This window comes from Rattus rattus, chromosome 12 (genome assembly GCF_011064425.1).
Source record: "Rattus rattus isolate New Zealand chromosome 12, Rrattus_CSIRO_v1, whole genome shotgun sequence".
NCBI lineage: Eukaryota > Metazoa > Chordata > Mammalia > Rodentia > Muridae > Rattus > Rattus rattus.
This window is the reverse complement of record NC_046165.1, coordinates 79061299-79081867: the sequence shown is the minus strand read 5'-3', so window position 1 is coordinate 79081867 and position 20569 is coordinate 79061299. Positions and strand designations below refer to the sequence as shown.

At 41.6% G+C, this 20569-nt stretch overlaps 1 protein-coding gene across 1 annotated transcript in view; it reads left to right on the top strand.

Moving 5' to 3' along the window:
• The window catches only part of Cfap20dc (CFAP20 domain containing), a 240639-nt gene that overhangs the window by 8062 nt on the left and 212008 nt on the right, over window positions 1-20569 (top strand). The window contains exon 4 of the mRNA XM_032917591.1: window positions 6980-7052. Coding sequence (XP_032773482.1) covers window positions 6980-7052 — 73 coding nt within the window. The remainder of the gene's footprint in view (window positions 1-6979; window positions 7053-20569) is intronic.

Genomic DNA, 20569 nt, shown 5'->3' with positions numbered 1-20569 from the left:
AATAAATTAAAAGATAATTATTTTTAAAACTTTTAAAAGTAAATTTGCTGTCATGAGTAAATCATGACTTCCGCATAGTTCCTAGTTGGGTATGTGTTACATTGTGCTTAGAATGGTACATAAAGCCAAGAATCCATACAGCTCATAATGGAAATTAAAATGGGGAGTCAGGTACTAACAGCAATGTCTTTCTACAGGGCCTGGAGCGTGGAAGGTGCTCAGTAGACGTTCTTTGTAATACGTTTTGTTTTGTGTTGCTAGAGGTTGAACCCAAGCCCATGTGCCTATCAGGCCTATTCGCCAGGGTGTGAATCCTCTTCTCTGTAACCCCTAACTCCATAATGACATACAGTTGATGTTCAATAAGTTTATTAAATTTGCCACAATAAGAAACTTTGACAATTCTGTTTATAATTTCTAACTGTAAGCATCTGCCCTTGGTAATGACACTTCGGTGTGTCATTCACCAGTTAGATAAATCTATTCTACCCTTCAGCGTGGACTGTGTTATATGGAGTTGCCCATGTGAGAAGCATCACTGTCATACATAAATATCCAGTAGGGACTCTGTCTCCAAGAGTCACGTTCAAAGTCACTGGTCTCCCCACTGAGTCATCTGAATCAAATAGCGTGTGTCCGGCCATCTGTATCCCTACAGCCTAAGTTCAGCTGTTCTGAAAGATGAGGATGGTTTCTTATGGTTTCCCCCAGGCCTCCTACTGCTACTTTGGTTTTCTTTTTAAATGATGTCTTGCTCCATTTAAAACCCTTAAAGCGACTGTGATCTCACCCTTGTATTAAATGTTCTCAGCAGAGTGAATGGTCCTCTCTGTTCCTGAATCAGGGGCAGGTTCTCGGCTCACCTTCACCTCTGGGAACATCTGCTGGCGCCTCTGGGATAGGCTTGTCTCGCTTCCCTCCTAGGATATCTCAAACCTTCCTCCTCCTTCCTACCATGTACCACACCGTTGGCAGTTTCCTTCTTTCTTTCCTCATTTCCTGTCACCATCTGAATGCCACAGTGCCCTGGACTTACATTTAGCTCTGTAGCTACATGCCATCCCTGGTTATCAGCTTCAGGACCGTGGATTTTTAATGCCATTTCCATCTGAACTCCAGTCTCGCTCGCTAGGTACTTACTGGTCTGTTTCCCTAGACGGCCTGAGAGTAGCGTATATAAAGGGCAGCTGCTGGCCAAGGCTGCTCAGAATCCCTCTTCTTCCTAGGCTGCCTCACTGAGGTTAGCAAATAGCATCGTCTTTTCAACTGAGGAGACCAGGATTCCTCATTAAATCAGCTTCCATTTTTCTTTATTCGCTCATTCAATCCATTAAGAAGATATTGTTGGCACTGGCACAAAGATTGAAACTGCTGGCTTCTTACCCCTCAGTGCTGCTCACCCTAATCTCTCAGGCTTGGATTACTGCAGTCACTCTCTACTGGGGTTCTCTACTGTCTGGCATCACCGTAGCCAGAGTAGAACTCTTCAGTTAGGAGTGACATGCGAATCATGTAATTCCTCTCCTGAAAACTGTCCCGTTTCTTAAAGATAGTTTCTCTACGGGAGTATAAACTATCTGGTTCCTTCTTAACTCTCTGGCTTTTTCTCTCATGCCTCTTTCTCTGGCCTGTATTCCACCCCTTCAAGTTGTGCTGCTGTTTTGACATCCATCAGTGTCCTCTTTCCCAGCCTTTACCCAAGATGTCCTCTCTTCAGTGAGACCCCCCTGCCATGAACTCAGGTCATACCCGTCCTTCATACCATGCCTGTATGTCAGCCCATCTCCACTCTCTGCCCTGCCCTCTTATTATGAACAGCACTAATGATGCTGATGTGCAGCGGTTAGAAGTTTAATCGTTTTTTCCATTTTCAGAAGGCAGATTTCCACTCCCAGAAACAGTTTGTTTTGTATCATTGTATGCAGTCAAATCAATCTGTATTGAAGAATTTCGTGAGCGAGTGGCTTCCCGCTGATTTTAGGTTGGCCGGTGTCTTTCTCACAGCCTTCAAGGCTCTGTATGATTGGATTTCAGACCTGTTCTTTTCCCCTTCAGCGTCTTATACTAGCCCACTGAACATTCTGAGGTTAGCTCAGCTGTTTCGCCTTCCTCATGGACATCCGTCCTCCATTATAAGACGGACTACTTCCCTACAATCTGTTTCCCTTGATTCTCACCCCTCCCCGTCGCCTGGCCATTCCTGCGTATTCTTGAAGACTGCCTTTACTGATCATCCTCATGTCTCCTCAAGCACATATGGTTAAATGCTGCCATGGAACTCTTGGCTTTCTCTATTGTGATGCCATATTGCACATTCCAAGAGGCCACAGATTGTGTCAGTCTTAGTACAAAACCTTTGTGAAAGCATGTGTTCAATATTCTTTGTTAAATGATAGCACTAATTCATGCAAATTCTTTGATTTATGGATGGAAATTATTAACCCAGTTTTAGGGATGAGAAGGAAGTTAAAGATGCACTAAGGCTGTCACTGGAACCATGGACTGAGTTCATCCCAAGGTTTCTGGGCAACGGGGAGGACTGATTGTTGGGGCCTCATCCCACTTGATGACATAATCCTTTTAAAATGTATGTGATGTATGCCATCTGTCATGTGTTCTAATGAAACAACTGTGAACCCTCTGCTTAAAACTATCAGTATTTTACAAGTTGAGTGTGTTTTTCAGTATTTAAAAGAAAAAGAAATAAGGGCCTTACCCCTTTGACAAGGAATTTCTATTTTATACACTTGATGAACATTTTTTAAGATAATAAGATCTATATTCAATATTACTTGGAGTGATTTTAGATGCAGCACAGATACGAAGAGTCAGTTTACTCTTCCTAGGCCAGGGGAACATATACTGTAGTGGAGTTTATTTAGCATTGTTGACGTACAGATTCAACCTGTCAAATGGTAGGAAAGCTCTTATCTTGTCAGACCATCACCACACATGAAAGCCTTTTGGAAATGGCAGAGTTCCTTGTCTAGAGGAAAGGATCTTTCATTCCTGAAATGCTCTTTTTACATGCCCCTCTTTGTGTTTGAAGGGAACAATACTGATTCCATGAGCTTTGTGGCATACATCAGGGACCCTTGAAAGGGGCGATTTCATTTGATCTTGTGTTCTCCGAGCTCTATTTACAGCAGTGCTAGAGACCAGAGAGGCTGGCTGACAGGCTTATTTGAAGTGACCTCATTTCCCAGCTCACATTGCTTTTGTGGGTCAGATCTCCGGTTGCCACACCGGATCTGTCTGTAAATGTGGTAGAACACATTCCTGGAGAATTTTCTAGTTGAGCCTTTCATGTCCACATTTTTGTTTTGCTTACCTTAGAATTTCTCTCTGAACACATGTATGAGCTTGATAATTTAAGAGAAGTTATTCTTGTATGCGTTGATGAAAATATTAATAAGCGTTATTAAACATATTTGGCCAATTGTGTTTGTTTATTGAAAATGTTGGGATAAAACGTAGATGTGACCTATGTTGCTCAGGAATATTATAAAACAGTTTACATTAGCAATGTAGAATATAGGCAGCTAGATTAATGGAACAGAATTGAAGACCCAGAAATAAACCCACACACCTATGGTCACGTGATCTTTGTCAAAGGAGGTAAAAATAAAAATAAAATCCAGTAGAAAAAAATAGCATTTTGAACAAATGGTGCTGGTTCAACTGGAAGTCAGCATGTAGAAGAATGCAAATTGACCCATTCTTATCTCCTTGTACAAAACTCAAGTCCAAGTGGATCAAGATCCTTCACATAAAACCAGATACACTGAAACTAATAGAAAAAAAAGTGGGGAAGAGTCTTCAACACAAAGGCACATTGGGGAAAATTTCCTTAACAGAACACCAATGGCTTATACTCTAAGATCAAGAATTGACAAATGGAACCTCATAAAACTGCAAAGCTTCTGTAAGGCAAAGGACACTGTCAGTACCACAAAACAGCAACCAACAGATTGGGAAAAGGTCTTTAGAAATCCTACATCCTGGTAGAGGGTTAATATCTAAAATATATATATATATATATATATATATATATATATTTCAAGAAATTACACTCTAGAGAATCAAATAGCCCTATTAAAAAATGGAGTATAGAGCTAAACAAAGATTTCTCGGCTGAGGAATACCGAATGACTGAGAACTAACTAAAGAAATGTTCAACATCCTTAGTCATAAGGGAAATGCAAATCAAAACAACCCTGAGATTCCACCTCACCCCAGTCAGAATGGCTAAGATCAAAAACTCCGTCGACAGCAGATGCTGGGGAGGATGTGGAGAAAGATGAACACTCCTCCATTGTTGGTGGGATTGCAGACTGGTACAACCACTCTAGAAAACAATCTGGAGGTTCCTCAGAAAATTGGACATTGAACTACTTGAGGACCCAGCTATACCTCTCTTGGGCATATACCCAAAAGATGTCCCAACATATAACAAGGACACATGCTCCACTGTGTTCATAGCAGCCTTATTTATAATAGCCAGAAGCTAGAAAGAACCCAGATGCCTTTCAACAGAGGAATGGATACAGAAAATGTGGTTAATTTACACAATGGAGTACTACTTAGCTATTAAGAATAATGACTTCATGAAATTCTTAGACAAATGAATAGAACTAAAAAATATCATCCTGAGTGAGGTAACTCAGTCACAAAGGACACACGTGGTATGTACTCACTAATAAGTGGATATTAGCCCAAAAGCTTACAATATGTAAGAAAAAATTCACAGGTCATATGAAGCTCAAGAAGAAGGAAGACCAAAATGTAGATGCTTCATTCCTTCTTAGAAGGGAAAACAAAATACTCATGGGAGGAAATACAGGGACAAAGAGTGAAGCAGAGGTTGAAGAAAAGGTCATCCCGAGACTGCCCGACCTGGGGATCCATCCCATATATCTCCACCAAACCCAGTCACTATTGCTGTTGCTAAGAAGTGCTTGCTGACAGGAGCCAGATATGGGTGTCTCCTGAGAGGTTCTGCCAGAGCCCTAATGACACAGATGAGGAGGGTTGCAGCTAACCATTGGACTGAACAAGGGGACCCCCAGTGGAGGAGTTAGAGAAAGGACTGAAGGAGCTGAAAGGGTTTTGCAACCCCACAGGAAGAACAATAATATCAACCAACCAGACCCCACCATAGCTCCCAGGGACTAAACCACCAACCAGTGAGTACACATGGAGGGACCCATGACTCCAGCCACATATGTAGAAGAGGATGGCATTGTCCAGTATCAAAAGGAGGAAAAGCCCTTGGTCCTGTGAAGGCTCGTTTCCCCAATATAGGGTAATGCTAGGATGTTGAGGTGGGAGTGGGTAAGAAGTGGAGCACCCTCATAGAAGCAGGGGGAGGTGGGAAGAGTATGGGAAAGGGAGAAAAGGGGATAGCATTTGAAATGTAAATACATAAAATATCCAAGAAATAAATTTTACAAAAAGGAAATAAAAAGAAAAAACAAAACAAAACAAAAAAGAATGGATCAATTTGCATTATTCTACATGCTGACCTCCAGTTGAACCAGCACCATTTGTTCAAAATGCTGTCTTTTTTTCTATTGGATGGTTTTAGCTTCTTTGTCAAAGATCAAGTGACCATAGGTGTGTGGGTTCATTTCTGGGTCTTCAATTGTATTCCACTGATCTACCTGCCTGTCTCTGTGCCAATACCACACAGTTTATATCACTATTTCCCTGTCATACAGCTTGAGGTTAGGGATGGTGATTCCCCCAGAAGATCTCTTATTGTTGAGGATAGTTTTCACTATTCTGCTTTTCTGTTATTCCAAATGAATTTGCAAATTGTTCTTTCTAACTCTATGAAGAATTGAGTTGGAATTTTGATGGGGATTGCACTGAATCTGTAGATTGCTTTCAGCAAAATGGCCATTTTTACTATATTAATCCTTAAAGTCTTTATATTTTTTTTGACTGTGCTTTTGAGTCATAGACAAAGTTGAAGACATCTCTAAGTTCTATACAATCCTTTACAAATGCAAATTCGTTCCTGTCCTGTGTATTTCAGAGGTGTGATTCTTGTGCGGTTTGTTGTCATTTTTTATTTCATCAAGGTTTGAACCCAGGATCTCCTCTATGCCTTGCCTGCCAAATCCTTCCACCACCCACCTATAGCGATACCTTACGAAGGACTGCACTACCACAGTGGTTAAAAGTACAGTCAATTGGGAAATCAATCAAAGGTTCAGAACCTGAGAGGGGAGGGAACATTCTCTTCCATGACCTGTGGTAGAGAAACCGTACAAATCAACAGACTTTGTTTATGCAGTTATAGACTTCAGCTATCAAAAGTGCCACGTGGGTTGGTTCTTCTCCAGATATTTGTATCCATCTAAAACTAGTGGTAGGGAATAAAAGCTACTGGTTCTCAGTGAGAATTAATTAAGAGCGTGTTACAAAGGGGACTGTGAGTGAAACTGCTCCTTCAGCCAGCTCAGTGTGGCCACTGTTAAAAACCACACGATCTAGATCTGCTTCACCGAGCCTTCCACTGTGCTGTACTTGTCAAGATTAGAATCGCTCTTCCTGAGTTACTCTTCTTCATTGAGTTGTTTAGTAAGACTATAAAACTTGTCAGGGAATGAAAATAATTGCCATATGTTTTTATGGTCACGCTGATGACAATCTATAGTTCAAGTGTGTGTGTGTGTGTGTGTGTTCTATGCTCACATTCTCTTATGGCATAACAAAAGAGAGAATAAAAATCCTGTTTTGATTTTCATAAAAATTTCACCAGTGCCCCAAATGGGGCTTTAAATCACACCATCGGTTGATGTTTGATTCAGATGTCATCGGAGTCCTCATCATTCTAGTCAGGTTATAAATCATGCATGTGTTACTCTAGGCCTCTCTGCCCTGAGGTGCTAAGCTCTGTGCTGACTGTTTGTTTATTTGTACACGGAAGTGGCCTGAACATTTCATTTTACATATTTTCTCTCTTTTCTAGTTGGACTGATCCAGAGGTTTCTTGTGCTACAGATTTACGTGCCCCTGGGACAGGACTTCTCCACCGAATTACTGTAAGATATCCAGGACGTCTTTGAATGTTTTATGCGCATTAGACATTTGATCAATTGAAACAGTGCTAACATTAATTGCGAATGGCAGGGTTTTTCTCATTGAACATTAGTGACTTACCGGGTTGATGTGCAGTAAGTAAGATAATTTAATTGTATTCCTTGGATATCGCTGTACTATGTCGTTTCTTAGGAGAAGAAAAGCAGGTCTTATCTGTTTCAGAAGATGCAGTGGATTACGATTTTACTTTGTCCTGTGTCTCAGCAGAACTATCGTTGGCTTAACAGTGATTGAAAGACTTCTTAGTACTTTACTGTATATAATTTTGACACATCGGCTCGTTATGTGAATGCAGAAACGGCTGGGAGTCTGTTTATTTTCATTGACCTCGCAAGAATGTTTAGTAAAAGCGAAGTTAGTCAGGTGAAGTATGTGTTGCATGAGAGAAGAGTGGCAATGAAAATAATATTTGATTTGTAGTTTCATACAGAATTGAACATTTTCTAAGATTTCATTGCTGAATTTATGCATTTTAAATAAACCATTACATGTTTTGTTTTATTTTTAATTAAAAGCTATACTCAGTTTAAGTTTAGGCATTTGTCTTCCATGTTGGACAAAAGCAAGTTGCTAATAAAGACAGTTTTGTTCTAGCTTTATCAGTGCTCAATGCAAACTAAAAGAGAGAGACAGAGACAAGCAGAGAGGGTACATTCTTAGTATTTGAGAGTTATTAATTATTCTCTGTGTCAGCTAGTTGTCCAGGAATCTGAATTTTAACTTTCAGACAGAACCTTGTTTTCTTGACTGAAACAGACAAATGGAACACCATACACTTTGGTTTTACTCAACCTTAAGCCCCTGTGAACTTGTGAGATCTTCTTTTATCATCTTCCATAGCCACCACCATTCCTTAAAATAGTTCTTAGAGAGAGGCGACCAAAGTACCATTTGCTGCTCTTATGGGCCACTTCCTGGTTCCTGCAGAAAAAAGCATTTCCGGGCTCTAAAGGCCCAGGAAGTGCTGCGGAAAGGTTCTTGTGCAGCACAGGAGAGAGCGATTTTTGAATTGAAAGAAGGCAAATTTTGTTTCAGACTTGTAAAGCTCTTTCCTTATAAATCTGATTCTGCTCTCCTTACCTGGATCTCACCGCCCACACCTTGAGCTTCTTTAAAACAGTGTCAAAGGTGTTCCTAGTCAGCCTTTTGATCAGAGACCTGTGAGTCCCTTGGCTGGACCTGAGAACAGGATTCCTTGCCAATGAGACCTCTTCTTTTCTTGGCAAAATTAAGCTTTATTTGTGCATAAGCACTTTCACATATCACCCTAGGCTAGGTGACACGCAGTCTTAGTTAATGTAAATGACAATTGAAGCTTTAATGATCAAGAAGCCAACAGGTATCTTTAACCTGGTCTTAGCAGGAGAGAAAGTGGTACTTAAGTCAACCCAACCGTCTTTGCTGCCATATTGCCATTGTGCTCAGCCCGGTTAAACATGGGAAGCAGTTTTGAGATGAGCCGGGATTAATGGTGAGATTGCAAATAATGGTTCTCTGTAATCATTGATTTCTATGTCCACGTGGAAAGTGAGTAGATTTTCTAAATGATTCTGGTTCTATAATTCTAAGAAAGTAAATTCTCCTGGACAAAAATGTTAAAATTATTCAGGGACGTGGGTGAGCACTCTGTCCTGGCCAAACTGTGTCAGTTTATCTTGTAGGCATGGAATTTGTTATTAATAGTCAAGAGTTCTGTTTCCTGCAGAAATGACAAGGACCATGTTTTCAACAAAAGGGAGACAGAATGATAGATATAGATTTTCCTTCTAACACGTTTTCCTCCTTGCTGAAATGAAAGGGCTTCCTTTCTGTACCTTTCCTGCTGAAGTGTTCCTAGCAGCATAGCCCTAGGCTATTTTAAATAATGCATTTCTCTAACAAGCTCGGAAAGTCACCTAGCAGAACCATATCTGGCTTCTAAACTCCTCCATTGTCAGATCAGGGAAAGGCATTTTGTTTCACAAAGGTTTTCTGTGATGCATCAAGAGCTTTGTCCTAAGTGTGGTCTTGCCTGCTGGTTTAGGAGTTTAGCCACCATTTCCCCAGCCTCTTCCTGTGTCTTCTCTGCTGCCCAGATGATTTATTGTGTCCATGAGGAGGTGGTGCGCAGGGACTGGGGGATGCTTTGCAACAGCAGCTGCTCAGCTTGAGGGCTTCTTCATTCCGTGAGGAATTACTAAAGACCTAGTATTGTCAGGCAGTCCGCTGCCCCAGGGATTTGAAATCCCTTGAGTCTGGCTGGTCTCCCCACCCTTGCTGCTGTTTTTTCCTACTTCCCAAACACCATCGCCTTTGTCCACGTTGTTCCAGCTTTCCTCTGGACTTCCAGCGTCCTCCCTCTACTGTGGCCACACTGACAGCAGTCACTGTGAGCTGTCTGAAGAAAACAAGTGGGGGTTTCCACGGGTGAGCCACGGATGCACTCCTCTGGCCTTATCCTTCTGTCTGTGTGTCCTGGTTTGTCCTCTTCTCTTCTCACACCCTCCACTCATGGCTCCCTCCTTATAAGTCAGGTGGGGTCCCTGTTTAGATTCTGGTGCGCAATTAGTTTCTGGTCCCAACTCTTCCTAGCCAGTTTCTACTAAGAAGAATTTCTTCTTCCAAAAGGCTATTTTTTAATCCTCCCCTCAAACTAAAGGAGACCAATCTCCTAGGCCCCTTTCTGACACCTCACTTAATTTCTTTATTGAAACCCTAAAGGAACCAGTTATGGACCTGAGGGACAGAGTTTTGAGGTCCATGAAGACAAGACGCACCATTCTGGCACTTAGCAGTGGTTCTGAATGTGGGTGCACGGGCAAGATGATGGCACACCACTGTGTGCAGCATCTAACCCCTCCTCCTCCATTGAACTCTGATAGCAAAAGACCATTCACATCTCAACAAGTGTCAGGATGACAGAAGAACAAGGTCTGTGAAGAAGAAAGGACATGGACAGATCTGCAGTGGAACTCTGGGGAACTTGGTAGATTATGTCATTTGCCTCATCTACGGAGACAGTACCAACCCCTCACGGGCACGTTATAGATGCTGAATGAGGACATTAATGCAAAGTAGTAATATTTCTACTTATGAAACATGGTATATCTAGGACTAACATCATCATCCTGGATAGTTTGCTTATTTTCATTTAATAAATACAAAAGTCAGCTGCCTGGCAGGTGATAACTATTAGCCGTTCGGTCATCGATTAAGCTGACGTCTAAACGATGAAGGGCCTGTCAGTGCATATAGTCCTGTTAATTCCTGAAGCCGCAGTTCAGATGCTTGGTTTATGGTGAGGATGGTGCTCCAATCGCTGCCCCCTGGTGTTACTCGCCATCCCGGTGCTTCTCTGACCTCACACATACAGTGATAGTAGGTAGGCAGGAAGTCCTCCCTTCGAATCTTAGCACAAGATGAAGGTGCAAAGCCTTGTACATCTCCAGGGGCTTCTCATAATGGTATACACAGAAGGAAAGGCCTTCTTGCTGGGCTCTTTCCTCTTCACTCCTTTGAAGGAAATAAAAGATTGACTCGAATTTTTCGCTGTTGTTCTTTTTCCTGTTAATCTTTTCTGAAAATCAAGAATACAACCTGCTCGTTGATTCTTTCCTTTGGTTCCTATGTAGACCTCTATTTCGTTTAAACATCAAGGAACAGTATCATTCACCGTCTTGTCCTCATGGCGAAGATGGCATAGACCATCAGAAGATTTAAGGAGGGTTTCACTGCCCCAGCACACGTGTTTAGCAGGATAGTGGCGGAATCCTTCTTGAACCGTTCAGTAGGAGTGTCACCCCACAGTTTGGCTGTCGGCCTGTTCCCTCCTTTTTAACAAAGGTCATTCTGATTTGCATCATTTATGGTATCAGTTGCAGTTTTCCAAAGTATTTCAGGGTAACTGAGCCCAGCTGGCCTGAGTAAAGAGCAGCTTTGTAAAACGTTTGTCCTTTGTGTAACTTTGCTAACTGTATTACGATGCAGTCGGTCTGCAGCTGTGGGTGCTGACACCTGGTACACAGGAGGAGCACCCCATCCTGCGCCGTGGGGAAGACCTAACTGCATCTGGATTAGAAATCCACCGTCGCCCTACCTCAGGCCACCAATCACACTGAACGGGTTTGCATTCTTTTGAGCGGATGCTGTTGAGCCGCGTTAGTTCTTTTCTCTGTCCTGATTCTGTCATTTTCTCTCTGAGTCTGGGACTTTGGACCGTTACGTCACCGATGAATTGACATTACTTTTTTCTCAGCCAGGTCAGCCAGTGCTTTCTCAGTATGTGGGTCGAAGCGCTCTTTGTAGAGGTTAAGGTTCTCAGCCCATGGGTCTAAGACGATGTTGTTGCTACAAGGCTTCATATGTTGGGCCCTCAGCTTTGAGGGTGTTGTGTTTAGAATCTGACAAAAGTAAGAAGGAAACACCAGTTTGTTTGTTTTTTAAAGAGAGATCCTTAAAACAGTGTGTAGCTGTAGCATCCTTTGATGCTATGAGAGTCTGACTCTGAAATTGTATCTGGATAGAATCTAGAGTTCAGCTCCGGATTTATGTTTATTCCTGAATGTTTCTCTCGTGTTACCCATACCCAGCTGTTTAGCCTTGGGCAGGACACCGACCTGTGTATCTTCGTTCTTCCTCGGTAAGTGGGAATATAAACTGGTTATGGTCATAGTTAATTGTAGACAGTGTTTCTCTGTCTCTCCTAAGAAATTTTAGGGCCGTGTACACTTCAAAGCTGCCTTTCACCGCTCTATGTTATAGAAAATTGAAACATCCTACCAAACAAAGCCCTACCCTCAGGCTAACTTAATGAGGGTTTCGCTTGCATGACCTTAGCGAGGCAGACAAAGAAGTCAGAGAAGACTCTGTGCCTGCCTTTCCCTACCTCAGCCACGTCAGACAGCAGACGGGCTTGCAGATGCGCTCCTGTTCCCCTCCTGTACCTGACATCATCGTGGCCTCTTGAAAGCCAGCACAATTGAGAGAATACCTGGATTTTGTGTCTTCAGGTCAGGGTGACATTGGCGAAAGCTTTGGAAATTGTGTCCATTTAACCAAGCTCAAGGCATTGTGGGAAATTCACTTTCTTATCTCTTTGGTCATTTTGATGCCTTCCCTTGAGGAGCATAATGGTCTCTGCTTCACTCCCAAGTTACTTGTAAACAAGACAGTATCCAAACGCAAGGGATTATGTTATTCAATGAAATCCTTTTCTCCTTTAATATTACCACCCGTAACTTCCTGGGATGGGGGAAATGGCAGTGGCAGCAGCAGCAGCAGCAGCAGCTGGCTTCACACAAGCGGGTCTGTCTATCGGAGCAGAACTGAATGCTTCCTCACCATTCTGAATGCATCTCAGGTCTCATCCCACCTTCTATTTTTTTTCTCTTTAAAATCATCAGTATTTAAATCTCATTATTTTAATTATGTCCAATTAAATGTACTGCATAATCAGTACACTTTGTTCCATGCATTAGTAAAGAGAGCACTTTAAGGTGCTTTGCATACTGACTTTCTCAACGTATTAAATTTGCATGCCTTAAAATAGGTTTCATGTAGAAGTTTTGGATAACACATGTGACAGGTATATAAATCAGGTGTCATATGCTTTACTTGTTAAACATGCTTATGAAAGGTCTTTCCTTGTGTCTTAATTTGACCTTCTTTACTAATTTAAATGGTCTTCTAGTACACTTTATGTCACCTAGATATTTGTCCAAAATAAAAATGAAATACCAGCAACAGAAAACTTACACCTATGTATATAATAGGGAGAATTCTTATTTTGAACAATCATAGTGAAAGGCTACACATTTTTTAGGCTTCGTTTAGTTAGTAATTGCTTCTTACCGGTAGTCAGGGTGTAAGTCAGGGTCCTGTGGTCAGGACTCCATGGGCTGGCGAGTCACTGGCCATTTTTTTAGCATGGTGATTCTAGGCAAGGTGCTGAGTCCTTCGGGTATGATTGCCTCATCTGTACAACAGGGAAGAGATGAATATCCACTTACTGGGATTTATAACCTCTGCATCTCCTTAGATGAGACTACAGCGATACTTAATATCTACGACACTCATCTGAAATATTTTAAGTTGCCTAAGAACGTTTCATGGCACTAGTTCCTGCAGAGAGACACCTGAAGGAGTTTTTCCTCGGAGGCTTGCATCACTGCTGACTCAGGGCCCTCTACCAGAAGGAAACGATTGGCAGGGACAAGGAGAGAGGGCACTCTCCTGCTGTAGTGCCAAAGCTGGGTGGCACCCACTGGTAGCCAGAGAGCTCATATTACAGTCTTGGTACCAGCAGAGTCCAGGTGACTAAACCAGAGAGACCACAGGTGTGTATTCTGAGGGGACACGGCTGGAGACCGGAAGTTACATGTGATTGATAGAGCTTTGCTGTCTGACAGTTTTGCCTGCCCTTTACCTTCCCTCAGTGGGGTCTTTTAGGATGACCTAGCAAGTACAGATCTCCCACTGATCGTGTTTTCTCTTATCTCCGTTCAGGAGGATGACTCTTCATTGTCACAAAACACAGTTCTACTATCATCTTCATCTATCATCTATCTATCTATCTATCTATCTATCTATCAAACTGTATATATATATATATATATGTCTATCATCTATTAATCATCTATCTATATATCTAACTACCATCTATCTACCTATCTGTGTCAGTCTATCTATCATCAGGAAATATGTTTTCACTGATTTGCATCTCATTCTGTCTCACTATTTTGTTTATCTGATAATTTTAAACATTCAAATAAAATAATTTGAAACAACTACAAAAATATGTTTGGGATTTACATAGTCTTACTAATAAAATATGTAGTCACGTTTAATGTTTTTATTAATGGAACACTCATTATATATGATATATGTCATATATAACTCTTTTAACATGAAGGTGCTCTTTATTTGTACATAAGTAATGTCATGGAGTTCATCTGGCTTTGATTAACATAGCAAATAGAAAATATAAGGAAAATTCCTATGAGGAAATATTGTAGCCATAGAGTAATTGATTTTGAAAAAATTTCCATTAATTATGGGTCTTTCAAAAGAAGTGTATTTGTGTGTGTGAGGGTGGGTGCCCTGAAGGCCCAAGGCATCAGGCCTCTGGGAACTGGAGTTACAGGCAGCTGATGAGCCATCAGACATAGGTGCTGGGGACTGAGCATAAGTCCTCTGCAAGAGCTGTACCCACTCTAAACTGATGATCCATCGCTAGGCCCTAATCATGGGCAATTGAACATCTATGTAACCTTTATGGCATTTACGTCACAGTGGCCATCTTACTTCTGTGCCTCTAAAGCCAGCCCCAACTCTAACCAGAGCGTGAGATATTTGAGAGCCTGAGCAAACTGCACTCTGGTGAGGCTATCATTAAACTTTGAATTTTTGATCCCATTTGTGAAAGATACTGCAAGGTATTATAATAGGTAGCAGCAGAGCTAGTTGAACTATGTATCATTTGCAGATCGATAATGTAGTACCTGGTCCATAGCAATCCATAGATGGTAGTTTCTGGTTCTTTTTTCCAAAATCTTTAAATTCCTTTTGCTGCTTTCGGTTTGTTATGTTACGAGCTCCAGCAGCGGGGAGGAGAGAAAGTGTGAAGATAAAGGTGGTTCATCTCATTCATAGAAATAAAGTTTCAGAGCTAGGTAAAGGAATGTTTAAAATGATATGATACTGATTTTGAAATGGGTCTGTATTCCATTACTTCAGAAACAACAGTGTAACTTTCCACTTTCAGATCTTACATAGATTTTGAGATGGGCATGTTTATATGTTGAGGATGAGTACAGGAACCAGCACTTCATCAAAGGTTGGGGTCCACAGGTATAGCTCAATCGTCTCTTTAAAGCTGGAGAGTAAGACTTCCTTAACTGAAAATGACATCACAAGTTTTGGTCACATTCAAATTCTTCTTGGGCAGTCTGAGCTCCATCCAAGCTCTCTACAGAGTTGGTTGTCCCTGGGCATCGTGAGTTTTCCTGGGGCTGACCCTAGCGAGCTCTTCCTCCTCGGCTTCCTCCATTCCCCTCACGTGCTGTAGCCGCCTTGGTACTGAATGTCTCACACACTCTTTGGTTGCTGCTCACGTTTTCATCCAACCTAGTTTTACTCCTTCACCTTTTAGAGGTGGGCTGTTCTTTAAGGGCAAAGCAGACTGAATGCTGTACTTGCTGCTTCTCTGCTGCGATAGAAAAGCTGACCAGAGGGGAAGGGTTCTTTAGGCTCACGGTTCAGAGGGGATGTGGTCCAGCACGGGAGCAAAGGCACAGCAGCGGGAGCGTGAGGCCAGGCTGCCCCCTAGGAAACCAAGAGAAAACAGGAGGAAATGGGGGCCAGGCATTAACCTCAAATTCACTCCCAGGGAATCCCTACTCCCCAAACAACTGGGGACCAAGTATTCAAATATGAGCCTAGGGGAGACATTTCTCATCAGGTCGTATATTGATCCTGGGCCCTCTTGCTGGTCATAGTTTCTGCTTCCTAGATATCTCCATTAGATGTAGACATGATTCTTTGAAGGCAGGGACTACATCTTAGACATTCTTTGTGATCTCCATAAGACCAAGAAGTGTATATGCATAGTGAGTTCTTAACAACATTGCTTGATTACATTGTGCTGTGGAGAAATGTTTTGATACACAGTATGTTGCTATCAGTAGAAAGAAAAAAAAAAAACAGAAGGAAAAGGATCAGGTTAAGAACGTAGATGAAAGTAATTAGGAAAGGGCTTTGGTCAGCTTCCCTTCTTCAGTCCTGTGTTTCTGAAAAACTAATGAGTGGCCTTAGTTCCTCTTCCCACTCTCCTCCCGTGTTTGGAGCAAGTTTCTCCTAGCCACACTTCACTGACAGGATGACAACTCTATCAATGGGGAAAGTTACATATGGGGAAGGAGAAGTGAATTTTCTCAAAATAGTCATAAAAGTGATTTTCTCAAGGCTGGACTGAAGCTATGGAGCACAACGTGTAACTGAGATGAAAACTGTTCCTAAGCCTATAGTAGAACTCCCCGAAGACTACTTTAATTAAATCCAAGCGGTTTCTCTGTTTATTGGAAGACTTTAGTGATTTTATGTTTCCTATCTGCTTCATACTTAAAAGGCTATTACAATAAACGGTTCAAAACAATGACAATGAATCCTCAGTGTGGTGGGAGGTGGGCTGCATTTGTTAGCAGTGAACAGAAGCAGCTGCTCTGCTTAATACAGTCTCGCTTTGCCCCTAAGGTTAAACGCTATCGATTTATAATATGGAAATAAAATATCTGAGCATTATTAAAAGTGGTACATTATTATCGATATGCCACAGTGATTTCAAATAAATATACAAATCAGCCATATTTTCACAAGTGATGTGTTAGCATACTCTTTTCAAAATCTTTAGCCGCTCAGTTTTCAGTTACAGGCAATTCATAAATCTTACCAATTTCATTTGATTTTTTTTTTTTTTTTTTCATTTTATTATTTATTTTTATTGATATTTTTTATTTACATTTCAAATGTTATTCCCTTTCCCTGTTTCCCCTCCAGAAACTCCCTATCCCATCCCCTCCCCCTGCTTCTATGAGGGTCTTCCCCCACCCAACCACTCCCTGCCACCTTCCCACCCTGGAATTACTCTACACAGAATCATTAAGCTTTCAAAGGACCAAGGGACTTTCCTCCCATTGATGCCCAAAAATGCCATCCTCTGCTACATGTGCAGCTGGAGCCATGGGTCTGTTCATGTGTACTCTTTGAGTAGTGGTTTGGTCCCTGGGAGCTCTGGTTGGTTGATATTGTTCTTATGGGGTTACAAGCCCCTTCAACTCCTTGAACCTTTCTCTGATTCCTCCAATGGGGACCCCATTCTCAGTTCAGTGGTTGACTTCGAGCATCTGCCTCTGCATTTGTCATGCTCTGGCTGAGCTTCTCGGGAGACAGCTATATCTGATTCCAGCATGCACTTCTTGGCATCATCAATATTGTCGGGGTTTGGTGGCTGTATATATATGGGCTGGATCCCCAGGTAGGGCAGGCTCTGAATGGCCATTCCTTCACTCTCCGCTCCACACTTTTTCTCCATATCGCCTCCTATGAATATTTTTATTCCCCCTTTTAAGGACTGAAGGATCTGCACTTTGGTTCTCCTTCTTGAGCTTCATGTCATCTATGGATTGTATTTTGGGTAATTCGAGCCTTTGGACTAATATCCACTTATGAGTGAGTGTATACCATGTGTTTTTGTTGTTTGTTTGTTTGTTTTGGTTTTTTGGTTTTTTGGTTTTTTGTGATTGGGTTACCTCACTCAGGATGACATTTTCTAGTTCCATCCATTTGCCTATGAATATCATGAAGTCATTGTTTTTGATAGCTGAGTAATATTCCATTGTGTAGATGTACCACATTTTCTGTATCCATTCCTCTGTTGAAGGGCATCTGGGTTCTTTCCAGCTTCTGGCTATTATAAATAAGGCTGCTATGAACACAGTGGAGCATGTGTCCTTGTTATATGTTGGAGCATCTTTTGGGTATATGCCCAAGAGAGGTATAGCTGGGTCCTCAGGTAGTTCAATGTCCAATTTTCTGAGGAATTTCTAGACTGATTTCCAGAATGGTTGTACCAGCTTGCAATCCCACCAACAATGAAGGAGTGTTCCTTCTTTCTCCACTTCCTCCCCAGCATCTGCTGTCACCTGAGTTTTTGATCTTAGCCATTCTGACTGGGGTGAGGTGGAATCTCAGGGTTGCTTTGATTTGCATTTTCCGATGACTAAGGATGTTTACATTTCTTTAGGTGCTTCTCAGCCATTCCATGTTCCATGTTGAGAATTCTTTCTTTAGCTCTGTACCCATTTTTAATAGGGTTATTTGACTCTCTGGAGTCTAACAATTTGAGTTCTTTATATATATTGGATATTAGCCTTCTATCAGGTATAAGATTGATAAAGATCTTTTCCCAATCTGTTGCTTGCCGTTTTGTCCTAACCACAGTGTCCTTTGCCTTACAGAAGCTTTGCAGTTTTATGAGATCCCATTTGTCGATTTTTGATCTTAGAGCATATGCCATTGGTGTTTTGTTCAGGAAATTTTCCCCAGTGCCCATGTGTTCAAGGCTCTTTCCCACTTTTTCTTCTATTAATTTGAGTATATCTGGTTTGATGTGGAGGTCCTTGATTCATTTGGACTTAAGCTTTGTACAGGGCAATAAGAATGGGTTGATTTTCATTCTATATGCTGACCTTCAGTTGAACCAGCACCATTTGTTGAAAATGCTATCTTTTTACCACTTGATGGTTTTAGCTCCTATATATTAGGATGAAATGTTTGTAAATATCTGTTAAATCCATTTGGTTCATAACTTCTGTTAGCTTCTCTGTATCTCTGTTTAGTTTCTGTTTCCATGATCTGTCCATTGATGAGAGTGGGGTGTTGAAATTTCTCACTATTAGTATGTGAGGTGCAATGTGTGCTTTGAGCTTTAGTAAGGTTTCTTTTATGAATGTAGGGGCCCTTGCATTTGGAGCATAGATATTCAGGATTGAGAGTTCATCTTGGTAGATTTGTCCTTCAATGAATATGAAGTGTTCTTATCTTTTTTGATAACTTTTTGATAACTTTTGGTTGAAAGTCATTTTTATTAGATATTAGAATGGCTACTCCAGCTTGTTTCTTAGGACCATTTGCTTGGAAATTTGTTTTCTAGCCTTTTACTCTAAGGTAGTGTCTATCTTTGTCACTGAGGTGTGTTTGCTGTATACAGCAAAATGCTAGGTTCTCTTTATATATTCAGTCTGTTAGTCTATGTCTTTTTATTGGGGAATTGAGTCCATTGATGTTAAGAGATAATAAGGAATAGTGATTGTTGTTTCCTGCTATTTTGTTGTTAGAGGTAGAATTATATTTGTGTGTCTCTCTTCTTGTGGGTTTATTGCAAGAAGATTACTTTCTTGCTTTTTCTATGGAGCAGTTTCCCTCCTTGTGTTGGAGTTTTCCATCTATTATCCTTTGTAGGGCTGGATTTGTGTAAATATTGTTGTGCACATTTGGTTTTGTCATGAAATATCTTGCTTTCTCCAACTATGTTAATTGAGAGTTTTGCTGGATACAGTAGCCTGGGCTGGCATTTTGTTCTCTCAGTGTGTGGCCCTGTGTATACTTCTGATACAAACCCATTGAATGGAAATGGGTACCATAACCCAGAGGGAAATAGAGGGTATCTGCTTAAGGACTGGGGGTATCTAAGAACAAGTAGTGGCCCATGTGGGTAGTTCTCTCTGGTGCCAATAGTGAAGGCACATACCCATCCTCAGCAACCCACCAAAGCTATGAACACTATTAAAGCATACAGAATATGCTGTGACTATGTCCCTGCCCCCCATGCACACATACTCATAAGGGCGCGCTAGGAGCTCTTTTTAAAACTGTAGAGCATTAACTCTAATTGTACTCCAAATATATATATTTGTGTTTCCTCTTTAAGGGCTTCTACTTGTTTACCTGTGTTATCCTGTATTTCTTTAAGGGAGTTATTTATTTCCTCCTTTATGTCCTCTATCATCATCATGAGATGTAATTTTAGAGCCAAATTTTGCTTTTCCGGTGTGTTGGGATACCCAGTATTTGCTTTGGTGGGAGAACTAGGCTCTGATGACGCCAAGTAGTCTTGGTTTCTGCTGCTTAGGTTCCTGTGCTTGCCTCTTGCCATCAGGTTGTCTCTGGTGTTAGCTCGTTTTCCTGTCTCTGACAGTGGTTTGACCCTCCTGAAATCCTGTGTGTTAGCACTGCTGTACACCTGTTTTCTTACAGGTGGATCTGGATACAGAGAGCTGTGGGACCAGTTCAGCTCTGGGTGCACTCAGAAACCAAAAGGGTTCTGTCCCAGACCGCTCCTGGGTTTGTGTGTCCTGAGTTCACCAGGCAGGTTGCTTGCAGCAGATTTGGTCTTACCTCTGCTCTCATGTGTGTCAGTGCTCCTGTTGACTGCCTTTCAGCTCTGGACTCAGACAGAAACCAGAAGGGTCCTGCCCTGATTTTCAATCAAATAAAATGCTGAGGCTCCAAAAAGGTTTCTTTTACCCCCTTGCTGTGTGTGTTGTATGCACATTTGTGGGTGTGTAACCTAAGCTACACATGTGGAGGCCTATACAAGAAATCAGCTACCTTTTTCTGTCACCTTCACTCTTGAGAATGGGTCTCCTTAACTGGAAGCCTGGCGCTTCACCATTTCAGCAAAGCTGTTGTCCAACAAGCTCTCAGATTCAGCTCTGTTTACAGTGCTCTCACCCCCAATGCCGGTCTTTTCACAGGGATGCTGGGAAACCAAACTCAGGTCCTCATGCTTCTAAAGTAAGCACTTGATAACACATTGAGCCATCTCCTCAGCCCACAACACTCAGGCTTCTTAATGGCACAGCTAGGTCTAAATCCTAGACTCCTGGCTAACTGACTTTCTAGTCTCTTACCTCACACACACACA